General features: G+C 38.8%; 1 protein-coding gene across 4 annotated transcripts in view; it reads right to left on the bottom strand.

Moving 5' to 3' along the window:
* The window catches only part of lig (ubiquitin-associated protein-like lingerer), a 77,022-nt gene that overhangs the window by 9,688 nt on the left and 50,861 nt on the right, over nucleotides 1-16,473 (bottom strand). For 3 of the 4 annotated variants that reach the window (XM_083140479.1, XM_083140488.1, XM_083140495.1), the window contains exons 17-19: nucleotides 14,890-15,144; nucleotides 13,568-13,750; nucleotides 2,745-2,774 (exon numbers count right to left, since the gene is read on the bottom strand). In XM_083140479.1, coding sequence (XP_082996605.1) covers nucleotides 2,745-2,774; nucleotides 13,568-13,750; nucleotides 14,890-15,144 — 468 coding nt within the window. The remainder of the gene's footprint in view (nucleotides 1-2,744; nucleotides 2,775-13,567; nucleotides 13,751-14,889; nucleotides 15,145-16,473) is intronic. The other variant, XM_083140505.1, reaches the window with a different exon arrangement.

Genomic DNA, 16,473 nt, shown 5'->3' with positions numbered 1-16,473 from the left:
AAAGATCTGGAAATTTTTCTAACCCAGTATCGAGAACAAGGAACTACCAGCAATGAGGTTGTGAATCCAAACAGACGAAGTTTCTGTTACATTTGCGGTTCAAAAAAGAACAACATAACTAAATTACGTTGTAGTAATTGTAACAAAGGTGTATGTAACTCACATTCAGTACCAACATGTGTTAATTGCCTCAGTAATGATTCATCCAAATCAGATGATGAATAGTGCAATATTTTACTTATTTTGGTACTTAGTACAAAATTATAATAACGCTACTTTTATGTGACTGTTTTTTGTTCCTTTTTTATAATTCATGGAGATATGCATCTATTATTGATTGTATAATGAATGCCTTCCTATTTTGATATATCTAGTACAACATTATGTTACTTGATTAAATTAGTGAGACGAATAACTACTTTCTTTCAATGTTGAATACTTTTGTTACCTAAATACTTAAAAGACTGAGTGATATTTTTAGTTCCTGCTGTAAGATAAAATAAATTGTGTGCTGTGAGAGAGTTTAAAAACCTCAATGAATATAGCACTTTATTTTATATATTGATCAAGTTTTAATAAATGTTTTCATGGTTAAATATATGTGTTCACGATTCTATTTAAAATATCCCCGATTACAAAGGTTTATGGTGAGATATAACCTTTAAAATACCTGAAAACGAGGTGGCGGTAGATTACCGCCCCGCGCCCACTAGTGTTTAAAAAAAGGCGCGCCCGCATGAAGAAAAAACCGCATGATAAGTAAAAGAAAAGTGACCCCCTTCCTTCTTCTACAACAGCTCATTATCCGCCACTGGTGTGCATGGTAATGTGATTTTTCACACTGCTGATAAAAGTTCGGTCTTCGACAACGTTATCTTTAAAATGCCGATGATTTCCCGTCTGCCACCTGCTGCTCTAACTTCCAGCCGGTCTCATTGTGTTTAGCCTAGCTGGCGCCAGTGTTTAGTCTAGCGTCTGGAAAGCTCTCGCTTGCGAAAGCTTCATTGTTTTGAATCTCGCAAAGTCATATAATCCCCGCTTTTCTTCAGAACCATTAGCGTGCTGCTGTTAAAAAAACAAACAAAAAAAACCGCAATGCTCAATGTAGGAATACGAGAGGAAAAGTTTTGGCGGAGGGAGTGTTTGACGTCCAGAAATACTCCTGAAACCTACAATAAATTGTCGAATACGCAAGTTTCGTAAAACTTGTTTTTAGTTCATTTTATACTGCTGAACTAAGCGGGACTAAATATACAGTTTAAAGTGGGATCCAAACCAGAGTGATTATCGAGTGCGGCACTGTTTAATGTGTCCTAGGATACACATTGGGTGCAAACATCGCAAGTTGTGTGTTTACTTTTTCAGAGTTGATTACAATGCAAGTTGAGGAAGAGTTTGGACTGCTCCCTGAAAAAGGGGAGGGGGGCGAATATGAAGTTAACTGAAGCAAAGAATATGTGACTTTTTTTTACGATGTGTTTTAGACAGCCGAACCAGAACCCGATTTTTTCGTTTTGTTTTGTGCCAGGGAAAGGTTGTGTTCTCTCCCAAGAGAATCTTCTCTTACCAGTTAATCCTGTAACGGACCATGTTCTAGTACATAAAATCCAATATTCATTCTGTTCGATTATCTCCCGTCTCTTGCTCGTGTGTGACTACTGTCAAGATTCATTTCTTGCAATAAACGAGATTGTTTTCTTTTAGGTAGGTCTCCGTGCAAACGGTTTCTTTTGAACTAAAATTGTAAGAATTTCGTGGAAGAGCAACAACTTTGCACAATTAAAAGAAAATACCGTTTTTTATAAGACTTTTTTGCCACAACATGCATCCCGTGCATAACCGGTTGTATAACTAGGCAGGATAAATGGTGTTAACAGACTCCTTGTAATCTTTGTGTCCGCGTTAAACTCCGTGTTCTCATTTTGTGTAACATTTTTTACACTTCCTTTAAAACGTACAATATTATTATATAGTACATATAAAGATTATTTTCTGAGCTACCACCAAGTATAAAATATCCTTTGTGGGGCTAATTTATACTCTACTTTATTTACACCTGAAAACAGGCGCCATCTTGAAAAGTTTGGATAACTCGAAGTCGTTTAATACGAAGTTGACATTTTTTGGTCCCTTGAACTTCGTATTAACGAGGTTTTCCTGTAATAGCATTTATAATATATAAGTTTTCCCATTGGAACTACTCCATATCAATCTATCCCACGTTTTCCTTTGAAGTATTAATAATTTTACAAGAGATCCATTTCTCCCCACAGTGTTGTTGCGAAAATATACAAATTAAGCACTTCCATCTGGAAAATATTCAGGATATACATCGCATTCTTGCAGACCATGCAAAACATGCAGACCCCAGAAAGGATTTGCCTGTATTCACAATTAAATTTGAGCCAATATTTTCTGATACCAGTATCGATATCGGTTCATCCCTGGTAAAAACATGGTGTAAAGTTGTACTGTACAAATTACAACCGCAGTTATTTAACCCTTTCCGAACAACATACTTGCAGTTTTTCCTACCAGTCAGGTGTACACACACTAACATAATAACCATCACTACTTACACAACAGCAACAAAATGACCTCAATGATTTATATTAATTAGCTGTACATGATGATCATCCGAGAAGCACTTCTGAGCACTTCTCCATTGTCGAGATAAAAGAACCAAGCACTTTACTCTAGCATAGTACACTGCACAATAAGCAAGACGCAAGGTGATAACTTACCGAACGTCTGCCTGGATTTCTCATCTCCATCTACGGACAAAAATCATATATAAGTAGGATGTGATCGCTGGATCAGAAAATTAATACTTTCTCTACTTATACAAACAAGCAGAATTTTTTTAAAAAAATTTTTACTTTGTTAATCGAAATATGAGTAACATCTGGATTGCATTTCATTCATGATTTCGCACTAGTGTTGTCAATTTAATGGCTTACATAAAACTTGTGAATGTAACGAACACTTACTTCAATACAAATAAAACTACCTAAAAGTTTTAAGTAGCAACTTTACTATTGAATATTTTTCATCAGGGTAATTTTATAATGTCATGCATTCTAAATAGGTTAACAAATTACAGAATTTTAAAAAAGTGGCAAAGCAATGTTGGCCAAAGTAGAGGATTTTCCTATGTCTAGTAACATAGTGAACTTTTTATCACACGCAACAGTTGCAACTAGAAAAAAGAAGGTAAAAATATGTGGATTTAATTTACCAACAAAACACTTTCCACAGTGTGAATTACCCTGGCCTGATAGGTAAGAAATGTCCCAGAGCACTTATTAATTCTGCTGTAAAATTTGGGAGACTTCTGCCCAAAGGAATAATGTTAATAACATGCAAGTAACTTCATAAATGTGTTATTAGAATTAAGACAAATTTTTATTTCAGTGTAGTTTATAATAAAATTTTGGGTTTTATTCACAATTTTAATACTGACCTGCAATTTTATTTACAGTTTTCGATCCCAAGATGCCATCAGATTTATTCACCATAAATGTGTAAAAAAAGTAAAGTGCTCCCCTGTGCATAGCACCATGCCATGAAGGCGTATAGGGAGTGTGGGGGTAACGCCCCACACTTTCTTGATCCGGTCGTGAGTGGAGGTGATGTGATCAGCATCATGCCCCTGACCGCCTTTACCCCCCAGGGTTTCCCCCAGGTACCCATGTTATTCGATGCTGGGTGGGTGCCGGGGCCGCTTCCATCGTTAGAAAAGTTCCCGGATTTGAACCGGCCGGGGATCAAACCCGGGACCTTTAGCATGGTAGTCAGATGCGTTACAGACTGAGCCACCGCGGTCACCATAAATGTGTGACCCTATTAATAGTTATGCAGAAAATTGAATGCTCATAAATGAAGAACATGTCATAAAAGAAAGAAAAAGTAAGATAAAAAGATAATTGGAAAAATTGTGAAATATTTTTTTTTATTTTGCCAAAATTTCTGGGTGTATACGTAGTCTGTTAGGGAAGTAATGAGACTGGCAACACTGTGCACAAACCGGCAATGCTGCTGCCCCCACCTTCACATGGCAGGTAGGTGAACGCTTGCCATTGACTCAGTACAAGTTTCAACTTGCTACAGTTGCTACATGATTGTTGAGAGCGTCTGACGTGAAGTTGTGTTTGTGAGGTGTGTTACAAAAATGGACTGGCAAAAGTTTGAACAACGTTGTGCCATCAAATTTTGTGTTTTGGCGAATCCGCTACTGTGACTTATGAAAAGTTACAAAGGGCTTATGGAGAACATACACTATCTAGGGCACAAGTGTTCAGATGGCACAAGTCCTTTTTAGAAGGTCGACAACAAGTGGAAGACGAACCTCGTGCGGGAAGACCTTCAACCTCAAAAACGGATGACAATGTGGAAAGGGTGAGGTCAGATCGTTGATTGACGGTGAGAATGATCAGTAGTGAGTTAAATTTGAACGTGTGTACCGAATGAAGTCCTTGCAAGACTCAGGAAAAGGGTTGCACGTGTGCGACCAGGCATTGCATGCACTTGGATGCTGCACCACGACAATGCAGCATGTCACGTGACAGTCTCCATCAATATTTTTTTGGAAAAAAAAAAAGCATTCCTGTGGTTCCTCAGCTCCCTTATTCGCCGGATCTCAATCCCTGCGACTTGTTTTTTATTCCCCTTGCTCAAAAACCACTTGAAAGGATGCCATTTTGATACTTTGGATAATATCCAGAAGAGCGTAACTGATGAGCTAAAAGGTATTCCAGCAGAAGCCTTCCAGCACTGCTACGAACAGTGGAAACAACGCCTCTATCGCTGTGTAGCTGCCCAAGGGAACTATTTTGAAGGGGATAACCTTGATTTGTAAAAATAATAAAATTCATCGTTTACAGAAAATCAGTCTCATTACTTTCCTAACAGACCACGTAGCATGCACCCTGCTTTTGATAGAATCCATGAAAAGTGGAAAAAAAATTGTATAACAGTGCAATTTAAGTTCAAGTAGATTTTCTTAGTTATCTGTTATAAAGCTGTTGCTACTTGAACCAAAACCAGCTTGTTTATTCTGCAATAGAGGAGTAGAAGCTCAAGATGGGAAAGAAGACTAGTTGTACTGCTGCTTTCAAATTGCAAATTTTGCAGTACATGCAGGGAAATGGCAACACGGCTGTGGTTTTAAAATTCGATGTTGGCGAGGTAAGCGTAACAAAACTTGAATGAAGAGCAAAAGAATGGCAGTAGCAAGAGGACCAGGTGCAGGAAGCTCCATCCAAGAGAGGTTTCCGTGGAAAGTGTACATTCTGTTCATGCCAGCAGCATACATCAAAAACTATTTTTGAAGAAGTTTTCCATTATTTCTCACACAATAAGTATTGAAGTTATGCCTCCCATGTGACAGTAGGTGCTCATTCATTCTGTCAGAACGACACTACTTTGCTCAGAGATGCAAAACAATCTTCTTACATGAATAAGGCAGACCATATTTTGGGGTGGGGGAAAATGCACATTATTCATGCGTCAGTTTTGCAGTTATCTAAAAAGGTCTGCTAATGTAGTTGTAAAGCATAAGCATAGTTAGTTAACCTGAGCAGAGAATGCATCAAAGCAAAATCATTTCATAAGAGAAGATGAAATTAGCTAATTAAAATTTTAATGGCGGTTTATTTGTATTGAAACTAAAATGTTAGTGACAGGAATAAGTAACATGCCCCAAACAAAACTTAATGTTGGAAAATTTATAACAAAATGGATACTTCCTAATATATGCAGAGAAATTACAGTGATTGGTGAACTATAAAAGTACATCACATAAGATAAAGTAGGTAAAATTTAGGGGATGTGGAAGTAGGGCCTCATACATTCTCGATCTCAGCCATTTTGGAGATGGTGTGATCAGCACCACACTATGGCTGCCACTATCCCCCTCCTCAAAGTACACATTTATTTCAGGCTGGGTAGAACCTAGAGCCGCTTTATGCAGGGAGAGGGAATCTAACTAGGGTCTCCTGCATGTCAGTCTGATGCCCTACCAACCAGACCACCACATCTCCACACATACAGTATGTTGTCTAATGAGTACAATGTGTTCTTCAGTAAGAGTTTGGGGGAACTCTATGCATCACCAAACTTAGTTGGTTCCTACCAGCAAGTTCAGGTTAGTTGAAGACAAACAGATGTGTTGTTATCCCGATATGAAATATTATGTAAATTGTCACTCCCCATGGGTGTTTCGCATCCCATGTGAATGCTCTAGCACTGAGCTACAAGAGAGAGAAGCCAAACTCTGGCCTTCCCAGAATCTAAGATGTGGTGAAGCCTGAGAGTGACGCAGTTCAAGGCATTGAGGTGGAATGCAAAAGACCCAAGTTTAATCCCCGGTAGCTTCACAATTCTAATAACATATACTCTTGTTATTCAAGCTATTTTAGCTTGAATTAGATGATATAGTTTTCGTATTAAGCTGTTTTTACTACAAGTAGCACATTTATGCATCAATTAAAGGTCCTGATCCAATATTTTCATTTGTAAAGTACTTAAAACTCAAGCTAACTCAGTAAACATGAACTGTTGCAGGAAAATGTTTAAATATATGTACAATGCTACACCTTAATAATGTTTTCATGCTTACTAAAAAATAATCCAAACTTTACACATGTTGGGCATGAAAAGCAAAAAATACAATGGGAATGAAATACACTTTTACTAAATTCAAATGTGGATGTAAAATATATTTAGAATATATATTTCCCCCTTGAACCCAGAGCCATTGATGCAGAGATCATGAATCAGTAACTCGACACAGCCACCTCAAAAGATATCACGGATTGCGAACTTGAGTATCTGTGGTAAGTTTTCTTAAGGCAGATTTTTTTTTTTTTTTTTTTATTGTGTAGAATTTATGAATCATATCCCTCAAGTTCTGTACACGGTGGAACCTCGATTAAATGTTTATTCAGGGAAGGATGCTAAATAATAATAATAACGATTTGTTCAAGTTTGGAAACAGGAAAATCTGAAGAAAAAATTGAATTCGAGTGTGCCATGACAGGGCTCAAACCTGAATAAATAAAATCTAGGAAAATTTTATGTCATTTTGCTATATTGGGACCATCAAATTTGAATGCATGATGTGGGAAAATGTAAAATCTGGGAATGTAACATCAGGGTTCTACTGTATGAAGACAAATGCAATGAACAGCTTTGGGTATATTCAGTACAATATTGGATGAAACTGCAAATTAGAAAATTATTACACCAATTTTGTAAATAAAAATAAAATGCAATACCAGAGTTACTAAACTTCATGGAGCATACCAATGGAGATACAATTAATAAACTTATAATGGATACACAAAAAGAACTTAAGAGTATCTATTTCGTTTGTGTATGAGCAATGTATATCTGCGAATATTGTAATTTATTGAAAGAAATTGTGGTCTTGATACAATTACACACAGACATATTTTAGGATAGAACAAAAACACTATATTTGTTCCTACCTTTGTTACGGAAAGGGTTAAAATAGATTTTCCACAAAAAAATCATATCGTTAAGATGGCTTGAAATACCAAAATTTATCAGTATTATTTTGAAAGGAAGAGTGCAAAATTACTTGCATATTGCAAAGTAGTAAATATTCTCCTGATATTTACCTTTCAACTTATTTGTACTAATGCACGTCAGACAAATTTTAGATATATGAGCATAAAAGGTATCCGCTGCAGTACATAACAAATGATAATGGGGAAATGTACTAACTTGTGGATAAATTAAAGAAAACTATTAAAAGAAAGTTGAAAATTATTGCGTATGGAAGGAACACCATTGCATCTCAAGATGGATGCGGTAAACGTGGTTTGAGAATTACTGACGTGAAATTTTGTACTTCCACGTTGCACAATTTAATGGTTATTTCAGATTAATTTTGAAGAGACTATGTATTCATTCACTAAGGCTACGGCATCACTGCTTTGTAAGTTCCCAGGTGTGCTGCAGTTCCTGTTCCTTGCATGGCTGGAGGGGGTCGAGTAGGTGCACTGCATCTTTTTATTTTGTGGTCTGTGATCTTTTGGACGACGGGGGGCCAAGTCAGGTGTGCCTGTCCAGGTTCAGCGCTGGTTTCTGTTGGATGATAGATGGATCTGTTTGGCGGTGTTTTCTATGACAGAGCCGATTGGTCGAGGTATGGGTGTGGAGGAGATGGTGTGGTTTGTGGAGGACACCCCGTCCTCCAAAAGATCACAGACCACAATAAGATGCAGTGCACCTATTCAAACCACACCCTCTCTCTCCAGCCACCTGAGAAACAGGAAATGCACAACACTGAGCAGCAAGATGCAACAGACAACCTAGCCCTCAACCACCACCCCGCAGCACCACCTGACAACAGAAAGCACAGCAGACGACGCAAGCCAGGAAACTCATGCCAGCTCCACCAAATGGGAGAAAATGCAACTTCCGCCACCCGGGAACTAACAAAGCAGTGATGCCATAGTGAATGAAGACAGTCTCTCTTCAAAATTAATCTGAAATAACCATTAAATTGTGCAAAACTGAAATACGAAATTTCACGTAACCATCCATTATCTCTCCTCAATGATCCAAATTTTCTACACACACACACACACTCTGAGATGTGTTTTGATATTCTAACTTGGGCATGTTGTTTAAAAATTCCAGCGAATTAGCACTTTCTATGGGGAAATTATACAGCCCATTTTAAGTAATTATTATAGGCCACTTAAGAACGACATCACTATATCCCATGAAATATTAGTTTCCTACAATTATGTAGGACATAAACTTCACAAGGTGCAAGTCCATAAGAGTAGATTGTGACCTCTTGAAGTGTCAGTAGGACATTGTCCATTTTCAATTTCTGCTGTAACCAATGTTGGTTTCATTACTTTTTTAATAGAAAAAAAGCTGAATGCAATGAATGGAAATAACTTTCTTCGCATGCCATATGTGAATGAAAGAAAAAAAATATGAGGGAGTATTGTCAAGTTTTAATTATCATCCGGAAGTTATTGGAGCAATGTGAATGAAATTTTGCCAGTGTCATCACTGGTCCTTCTGTGCATGATGGTGTAAAAATGTTTGTAGTATGTCATTTACTTTTTCTAACAGGTGGCAGTAGATGTCGAAAACCTGCACTATGGAGAAACTGAGACTCGCAGCATGATTAACTTCCTGCATTTGAAGGGTTACAGTGCATGGCAAATTCATGACAAAATGAAGGCTGTCTATGGTGATGATTGTCCGTCATCTGTTTTGAGGTGGAAGAGAAATTTCCAAAGTGGCCATGTCCTTCACAGACAAACCATCCATCACCCATGGATGATGTGGCTACAGTGAAAAATGTGGAGGATCTCATTCAGAAAGACCGACGAGTAACCCTCCACATTATCATGCATGCAACTGGTCTTCGTTACCGCAGTGGGGAAAATAATTCACGATGACGTCCTAAGATGTCAACACGCTGGGTTCCATGGTGTGTCTTTCCTTACCGACAATGCACCTGCTCACTCATCTCAAGCTGCTGCTTGTGGAAGCAAAGCAATGCAGCTATGAAATCTTGCCTCATCCATCCTATTCTCCCAATCCTGCCCCAAGTGACTTTTTCTTGTTCTCTGAAATGAAAAATCCACTGCAGTGTCAGCGATTTTATAATGCAAAATGTCATGCAAGAGGTGGAGCACTGGTTTCCGACGCAATCTAAGGACTTCTACAATGACAGCCTGCAGAAGGTCAAGGAACACTGTGAGAAATTGGTGCATCTGTACGGTGACTATGTAGAGAAGTCTTAAGAACCACAACTTGAAATAAAGTTTGTTTCATTTAGTTCATGGTGATAATTAAAACTTTACAATACCCCCCCTCATAAAGTAATGACGAAAAGGTACCTGTGTTTATTGTAAAATCTGTAAGGAATCAGTAAATTCCCAAACTATTCTACAGAATCTAATTTTTGCTTGATGTTACTGCAACAAAAACTAAACTTTCATGATCAGTTTTCAGTTGCAGATATATCTCTTGAAAAAAGATGTCAGATTTTCTTACATCACTAATCCCTCATTTGTGAGGAATGAATTAAACATCCAGATATTATCCAAGATGTAATCTTCACATTGGTGTATGACACACAGCAGCATTATATTTCATAACTGCTGTCCCTATCAATTTTCAATGCTAAAGGATAGGGGCTTTGCGTGGTGAGTGTGGATACTAACATCTGGTGACAAAGAATGCTGTGACATCCCAATTAATGTGTCTTATTCAAAACCTTTCAAGGGAATCCAACTGTCAACACATTTGTTCGTGAAGGTGAAGTAACTTTGAAAACTATGCAACATCAGTGTTTCATCATAGTTCTAAAGGGTGTTTCATAAAGTGCCCAGTTTTTGAAAATGCAATAACTCAGTCAAAATTGCATGAAAGTTGACATTTCTATTTTTAATATTTTACACATTCACTACGATTTAATAATTGAAAAGTGTCCAGCATATGCCCGTATGCTATTTAAAAGTGAAAAATTATGTCTGGCATATTTCTTTGTTTCGCATGATTGGTTGCTTTGATCTCTTGCGTCAACTGAACCTTGTAAGGGTGCATATGAAGGTGTTCTTTCAGTATTCCTTGCACTGAGGATACCGATATCCCCAGCTGTTGTGAACATCGACGAAGTGGCTAACATTCACACTGTCTTTCACTACTGCAATGTTTTCATCTGTGCGACGACTAAGTTTTCGTCCAGGCGAATTTATGGTTACAACTGACCCGGATATCTCGAATTTCTTCACCAACCTCCTAACTGTTGTTGCAGTGAAGGCATAGTTACATCCGAAGATCGTGCAAAGATTACGAACTGTGTGTGCATAAGACTCCCAGTTTCTGTAATGTGTTTTCAAGATAACGACGCGTTGCTAGATAGTGAACCGCTCCATGGCAACTAAACTGAACAAATGCCAACAAATGTAATAATCAGAGTTATCAGAGATTACGAAAATGATAAGAACAGTGTTCCCAACCTTCAAACAAAAAAATGACAAGAGATTTAAAAACTGCGCACTTTATGAAACACCCTTTAGTACATACTTCTGTACACAATATTCATCATCTATCTTCTGAGGGCAAGTGATGCAGTCAAAATCTTGTGTATAACAATGTGTAATAGAACTTTAATATATCATAGTGACTTCATATCATCGTTTTTCTATTACAATTCATGTCGTCACTTTCACTCTTTGAATTTACTTTTGACGGAAGACATATAGTGATCATTTTTATTCATACGGACCAAAGTCTCTATGGAGGAAGAGCGAGTGCTAGTCAATTTAGTGGAGAGATGGGGAGATTTTGCTCCCTCCTTCTTTCCGTTGAGGAGTGGGAGATATTTCTCCTTATTTCAGTCTTTTTGTTCCATTAGTATACATACTCGAATTACAAAACTGTATATCCATTGTTACTACAGAAATTCCAGAAATGGTTTCTGTAAGAAGGCAACAATGCTGCTATTATTTCATTTTCACAAGAAGTTTCATTTCTTTCACTCACCTCAGTCTAGTGTGGGGGCCATGAGAGCCAATTGTTTTGAAAAATTGCAATTTTCTTCTTCTACAAGGTAACCAAAAAAGTTCTTGCCGTTTTTGACGTCCCATTAATCATGCACCCACAGAGAGTAATCGAAATGACGGAGGTGCCTGCCAAGCGATCGGGAGTTAGTCTGACCATCGACTGTCAGTAATACAGGCTCGTTGCGCACACACAGCAGTCATAGCTCGTCCAGTGTCGAAGAGAAATGGAGGTATCGAAGCAGCTTGTTCGAGTTTGTTTGTTGTATGACTTTAAAGTGGGCCTGTCAGCTGTCACATCAAGTCACCGCATTTGCCAGGCATTTGGGGAGAATGCAGTGAACTGTCAGGCACTGCTTCCACAAATTCCGTTCCAGAGATGTGAGCCTTTTGGATGAACCTCGCAGTGGACAAACACATGTATTGGATGACGAGGCCCTGAAAGCAGCCATCGAGGAGGACAGTGGTCTAACGTGTGATGAACTTGCAGAAAGGTTCCATGTTTCCGCTGAAACAGTCAGACTGCACCTGCATGGAATAGGGAAGTCATACAAGTTAAGCAAGTGGGTACCCCACACATTGTAGGCAGCCAACAAGGAACAACGTGTGACAGCCTGTTTGTCCTTGCTCACTCGGCACCTCAACACACCCACATTTGGTCCCTTGCTCACTGGTGATGAAAAGTGTCCTCTATGACACTCCCAAGCGTACCAGACATTGGTTGTCGCCACGTGACCCTGTTCCTCACACCTCAAGACCACCTCTGCACCCACAAAAGTTTATGCTCTCTGATGGTGGAATTGTCGGCAAGTGGTGCATTACGAGCTCCTTCCACCTGGTCAGACCATCACTGCTGACCTCTCCTCTCAGCAGTTGCAAAGGGTGCACTGTGCATTGCAGCAGAAGGAGCCAGCATTGGTGAATCGCACGGGTGTGCTGTTCCTGCACGACAATGCCAAGCCACATGTGGCAAAGAGGACCCGGGAGACCCTTCAGCAACTTGGCTTGGAGACTCTGTGCCATCCACCATATTCACCGGACCTTGCACTAATAGATTACCACCGGTTTCATTCCCTCGACAACCACCTCCGTGGGAGATCCTCCACAAATGAGGGAAACCTGCGAAATGCACTCACGGACTTTTTTGCTTCCAAGCCCGCTGAGTATTATCACCACAGTATTGTGCAGCTGCAGGAACGTTGGAAAAAGGTGTTGGATGCTGATGGAGATTACTTCGAAACCTAAAGGTTCGTACCGTCCACTGTATTGCTCTTTGTTTATCACTGCTCTAGAATGGCAAGAACTTTTTTGGTTACCTTGTACTCATTATTGGGAGGCACAATGTACAAATTTTACCTCCACTAAGGCCTAGTTTTTAAGAAAGAAAAAACAACTATTTCAGATCTTTACAATTAGTTCTAGAGATATGATTTTTTGTACTTCGTGGCAAATTTGAAAAGTCTGCAGAGGCTATCCAGTCACGCAAGGCTCTGTCTGCTAAAAGTGAAATAAATTGTTCGACACATCAGTACTTTGGCTACTTCTGCCTACAATAACATGAGATGGACAAGTTCTATACATAAAAATTCTTCACACACTATCTGGAAATGGAAAATACCAGTAAAACAAAGGATATAAGCTTGTACCAAACTTATACTTGTGTGATTTCGCATTAGAACACACAAGTGTCACTGCTGGTCACTGGTATTCAGAATTTTGCACATGTACATCCTGAAAAAATTCTAACATACAATGTTCATATAAATAGTGAGCCTATATGTAGCCATACGGTTAATATTCAATACCCTCAAATAGTTCTGAAGTAGCTTCAGCACAAAAAGGTGGAAAGTATATCAAGTTTCTTAGTGAAATCTGGAATCTCTTAATTACAAGTAATTTTGCACAAGTTTCTCTAGCCACATGCCATTCATTTACTAAGAACAAAGAGAAAACACAACATGCATTGCAGGAGATTATATTACTTTTTGAAACTTTGAACCTACCTGGTGGAGTGGCTGATGGATTAGAGGAGTCGAGTGGTGCTGCTGCTGATGGGGCGTCATAGTTGGAATGAAGAGATGTGGTGCAGCATAAGCACCGCTTGGTGCTCCCATTGGTGTCGTCTGAGTTCCAGGCAAATTGAAAGGTGGTGGTGTCCCAGAATGAAATCCCTGCTTGTCGTACGACTGCAAAAGATTGTACTACATATAACACACAGAGCATTTGCACAATTGGAGAACATAATATTCTTAAAGGCTAACGTTTGAAACAATTTCTGGTGAGACAGGATTTTAAAATGTTTACACCTTTCCACTTCACAAGGTTAGGAATGTGCTATCAGAATGGAAACTTTTATTACTTTGTGTAATAAGTGCAGTTTTGATTGATCGATTTAGTTTATTTTACTTCGTGTTTTGTGCCTCTTGGCTAATTTGCGAAGATGGGGATGAGTGATGAAATTGATGAATGGACATTCACAAACAACCAAGTCCGAGCGGGATTCGAACACGGGACCCTTGGCATCACAGCATGCTGTGCTAACCACTTAGCGACAGGGTCCGGCATAAGTGCAGTTTTAAAATACTCTGAGATTTTATTCACCATTTTAACATGAAAATGTCATGTTGTAGTCCTATGGATGGAAACATATGGGAGATTCCACACTATAATGTTCATTTGTTATGTTTTTGAAAGATGTGAGGCACATTTTCCTAACACATTCTGTTACAAAATGATGCAAAATCAATTGAAAAAGTTGAAATAGTTTAGATGTTACATACAAAACAAATCAACCTGAAAATTGTGTTATTGTACTTAAATTTTAATTTTTCGTTCACCATAAACATGGGCTCTTCACAGTAAAATAGTCAGTCAACACTCCCACCTTTTGGTGTGAGAATTCCACAGTTTTGATTTCTGGTGGGAACATTACATTTTGGTAATGACCTAGCATCATAAAGGCAACTGCACGACCTACTTCAAAAGCTACTCTGGTTTTGAAAGCCAGTAACACAGTGGCAATGGAACTCACCATGCTGAAATGTGTCAACCAATCTATACAAGCCATTTTGCAGGCAAAAGACTTCCAGAGGGCAGTTGCACCATGCAGTTTAGTTTATGTCACCATAAACATGTGTCCTTACATGTTTCTTAATGCTTTCCTGTCTACTAACACTATATCCAGAATTCATACTGGTCATGAGCCCACTCCTTATACAATATTACACAAAATAATAATAATAATAATAATAATAATAAAGAAACTTAAATAAAAAATTTGATCCATTAAAATATGCAATGCACACAAGCAGTTTCAGGTACTTACATTAACTTTCCCCAGTGCCACATGTGTCTTGCCATACATTGTAGCACTTAAGTCTGAGCCTGATGACCCTCCTGTTCCAGAACTCCCGCCAACTCCTTTACTCTGTGACTGGCTGCCGGAAACAAAGCCTGCTTTGCTGAAGTCCTGGCTCTGTGAAAGGCTTTCATATGCTGATGTATAACCTGATCCGTAACTACCTGGCTTAGGATACTGTGTACTATTTGTTGCACTGTGTGCATTTGTGGCAGTAGCCATCTGAAAAAAAATGCAAGAAAATGTTAAGCTTCATTAGAACAATGCAATTTGTGCAATGAAAATGTAGTTAAAAGCTTGGCTAATCCAATATTTTCATTAGAAAATTACTTTTTCAAAAATGTCATACCAGTGTTTGAAATTAGCGTTCACCAGTTTCAGAATGAGACTAAATTTGGCTCTGGCACCTACATTAATCTACGTGGTCTGTTAGGAAAGTAATGAGACTGGTAACACTGCACAAACCAGCAACGCTGCTGCCCCCACCTTCACATGGCAGGTAGGTGAATGTTTGCTGTTGACTCAGTACAAGTTTCAACTTGCTACAGTTGCTACACAATTGTTGAGAGCATCTGACGTGAAGTTGTGTTTGTGAGGTGCGTTACGAAAATGGACTGCCGAAAGTTTGAACAACGTTGTGCTATCAAATTTTGTGTTAAGCTTGGCGAATCCGCCACTGTGACTTATGAAAAGTTACAAAGGGCTTATGGAGAACATGCACTATCTAGGGCACAAGTGTTCAGATGGCAGAAGTCCTTTTTAGAAGGCCGAGAACAAGTGGAAGACGAACCTTGGTCGGGAAGACCTTCAACCTCAAAAATGGACGACAATGTGGAAAGAGTGAGGTCTCTTGTGAGGTCAGATTGTCGATTGACGGTGAGAATGATCAGTAGTGAGTTAAATTTGAACGTGTGTACCGAATGAAGTCCTTGCAAGACCCAGGAAAGTGTGACCAGACATTGCACGCACTTCGATGCTGCACCACGACAATGCAGCATGTCAAACGGCAATGAATTTTTGGCAAAAAAAAAAAGCATTCCTGTGGTTCCTCAGCCCACTTATTCGCCGGATCTCAGTCCCTGTGACTTTTTTTATTTCCCTTGCTCAAAAACCACTTGAAAGGACGCCATTTTGATACTTTGGATAATATCCAGAAGAGCGTAACCAACGAGCTAAAAGGTATTCCAGCACTGCTACGAACAGTGGAAACAACGCCTCCATCGCTGTGTAGCTGCCCAAGGGAACTATTTTGAAGGGAATAACCTATATTTATAAAAATAATAAAATTCATCGTTTACAGAAAATCAGTCTCATTACTTTCCTAACAGACCACGTATTATAATGCCACTTTTGGCTACTTCACAATAGGAATAATGATGCTAATGCTTTGTGTTGTCTTAACTCTGCTATTCACAATAAGAAATTAAATCAATAAAATTGCTCATAATCCACCTTCCTAGACCAACTAAACCACTTCAGCTCCATTAAGTTCACCTGGGCACACTCCACCAACCAAATCACCTTCCTGGATGTGGATGTGCACACGAAGGA

Source organism: Lepisma saccharinum, chromosome 1 (genome assembly GCF_977018435.1).
Source record: "Lepisma saccharinum chromosome 1, izLepSacc3.1, whole genome shotgun sequence".
Classification (NCBI taxonomy): Eukaryota; Metazoa; Arthropoda; class Insecta; order Zygentoma; family Lepismatidae; genus Lepisma; species Lepisma saccharinum.
The sequence above is the reverse complement of the archived record's forward strand: the minus strand, read 5'-3'. Positions and strand labels throughout refer to the sequence as shown.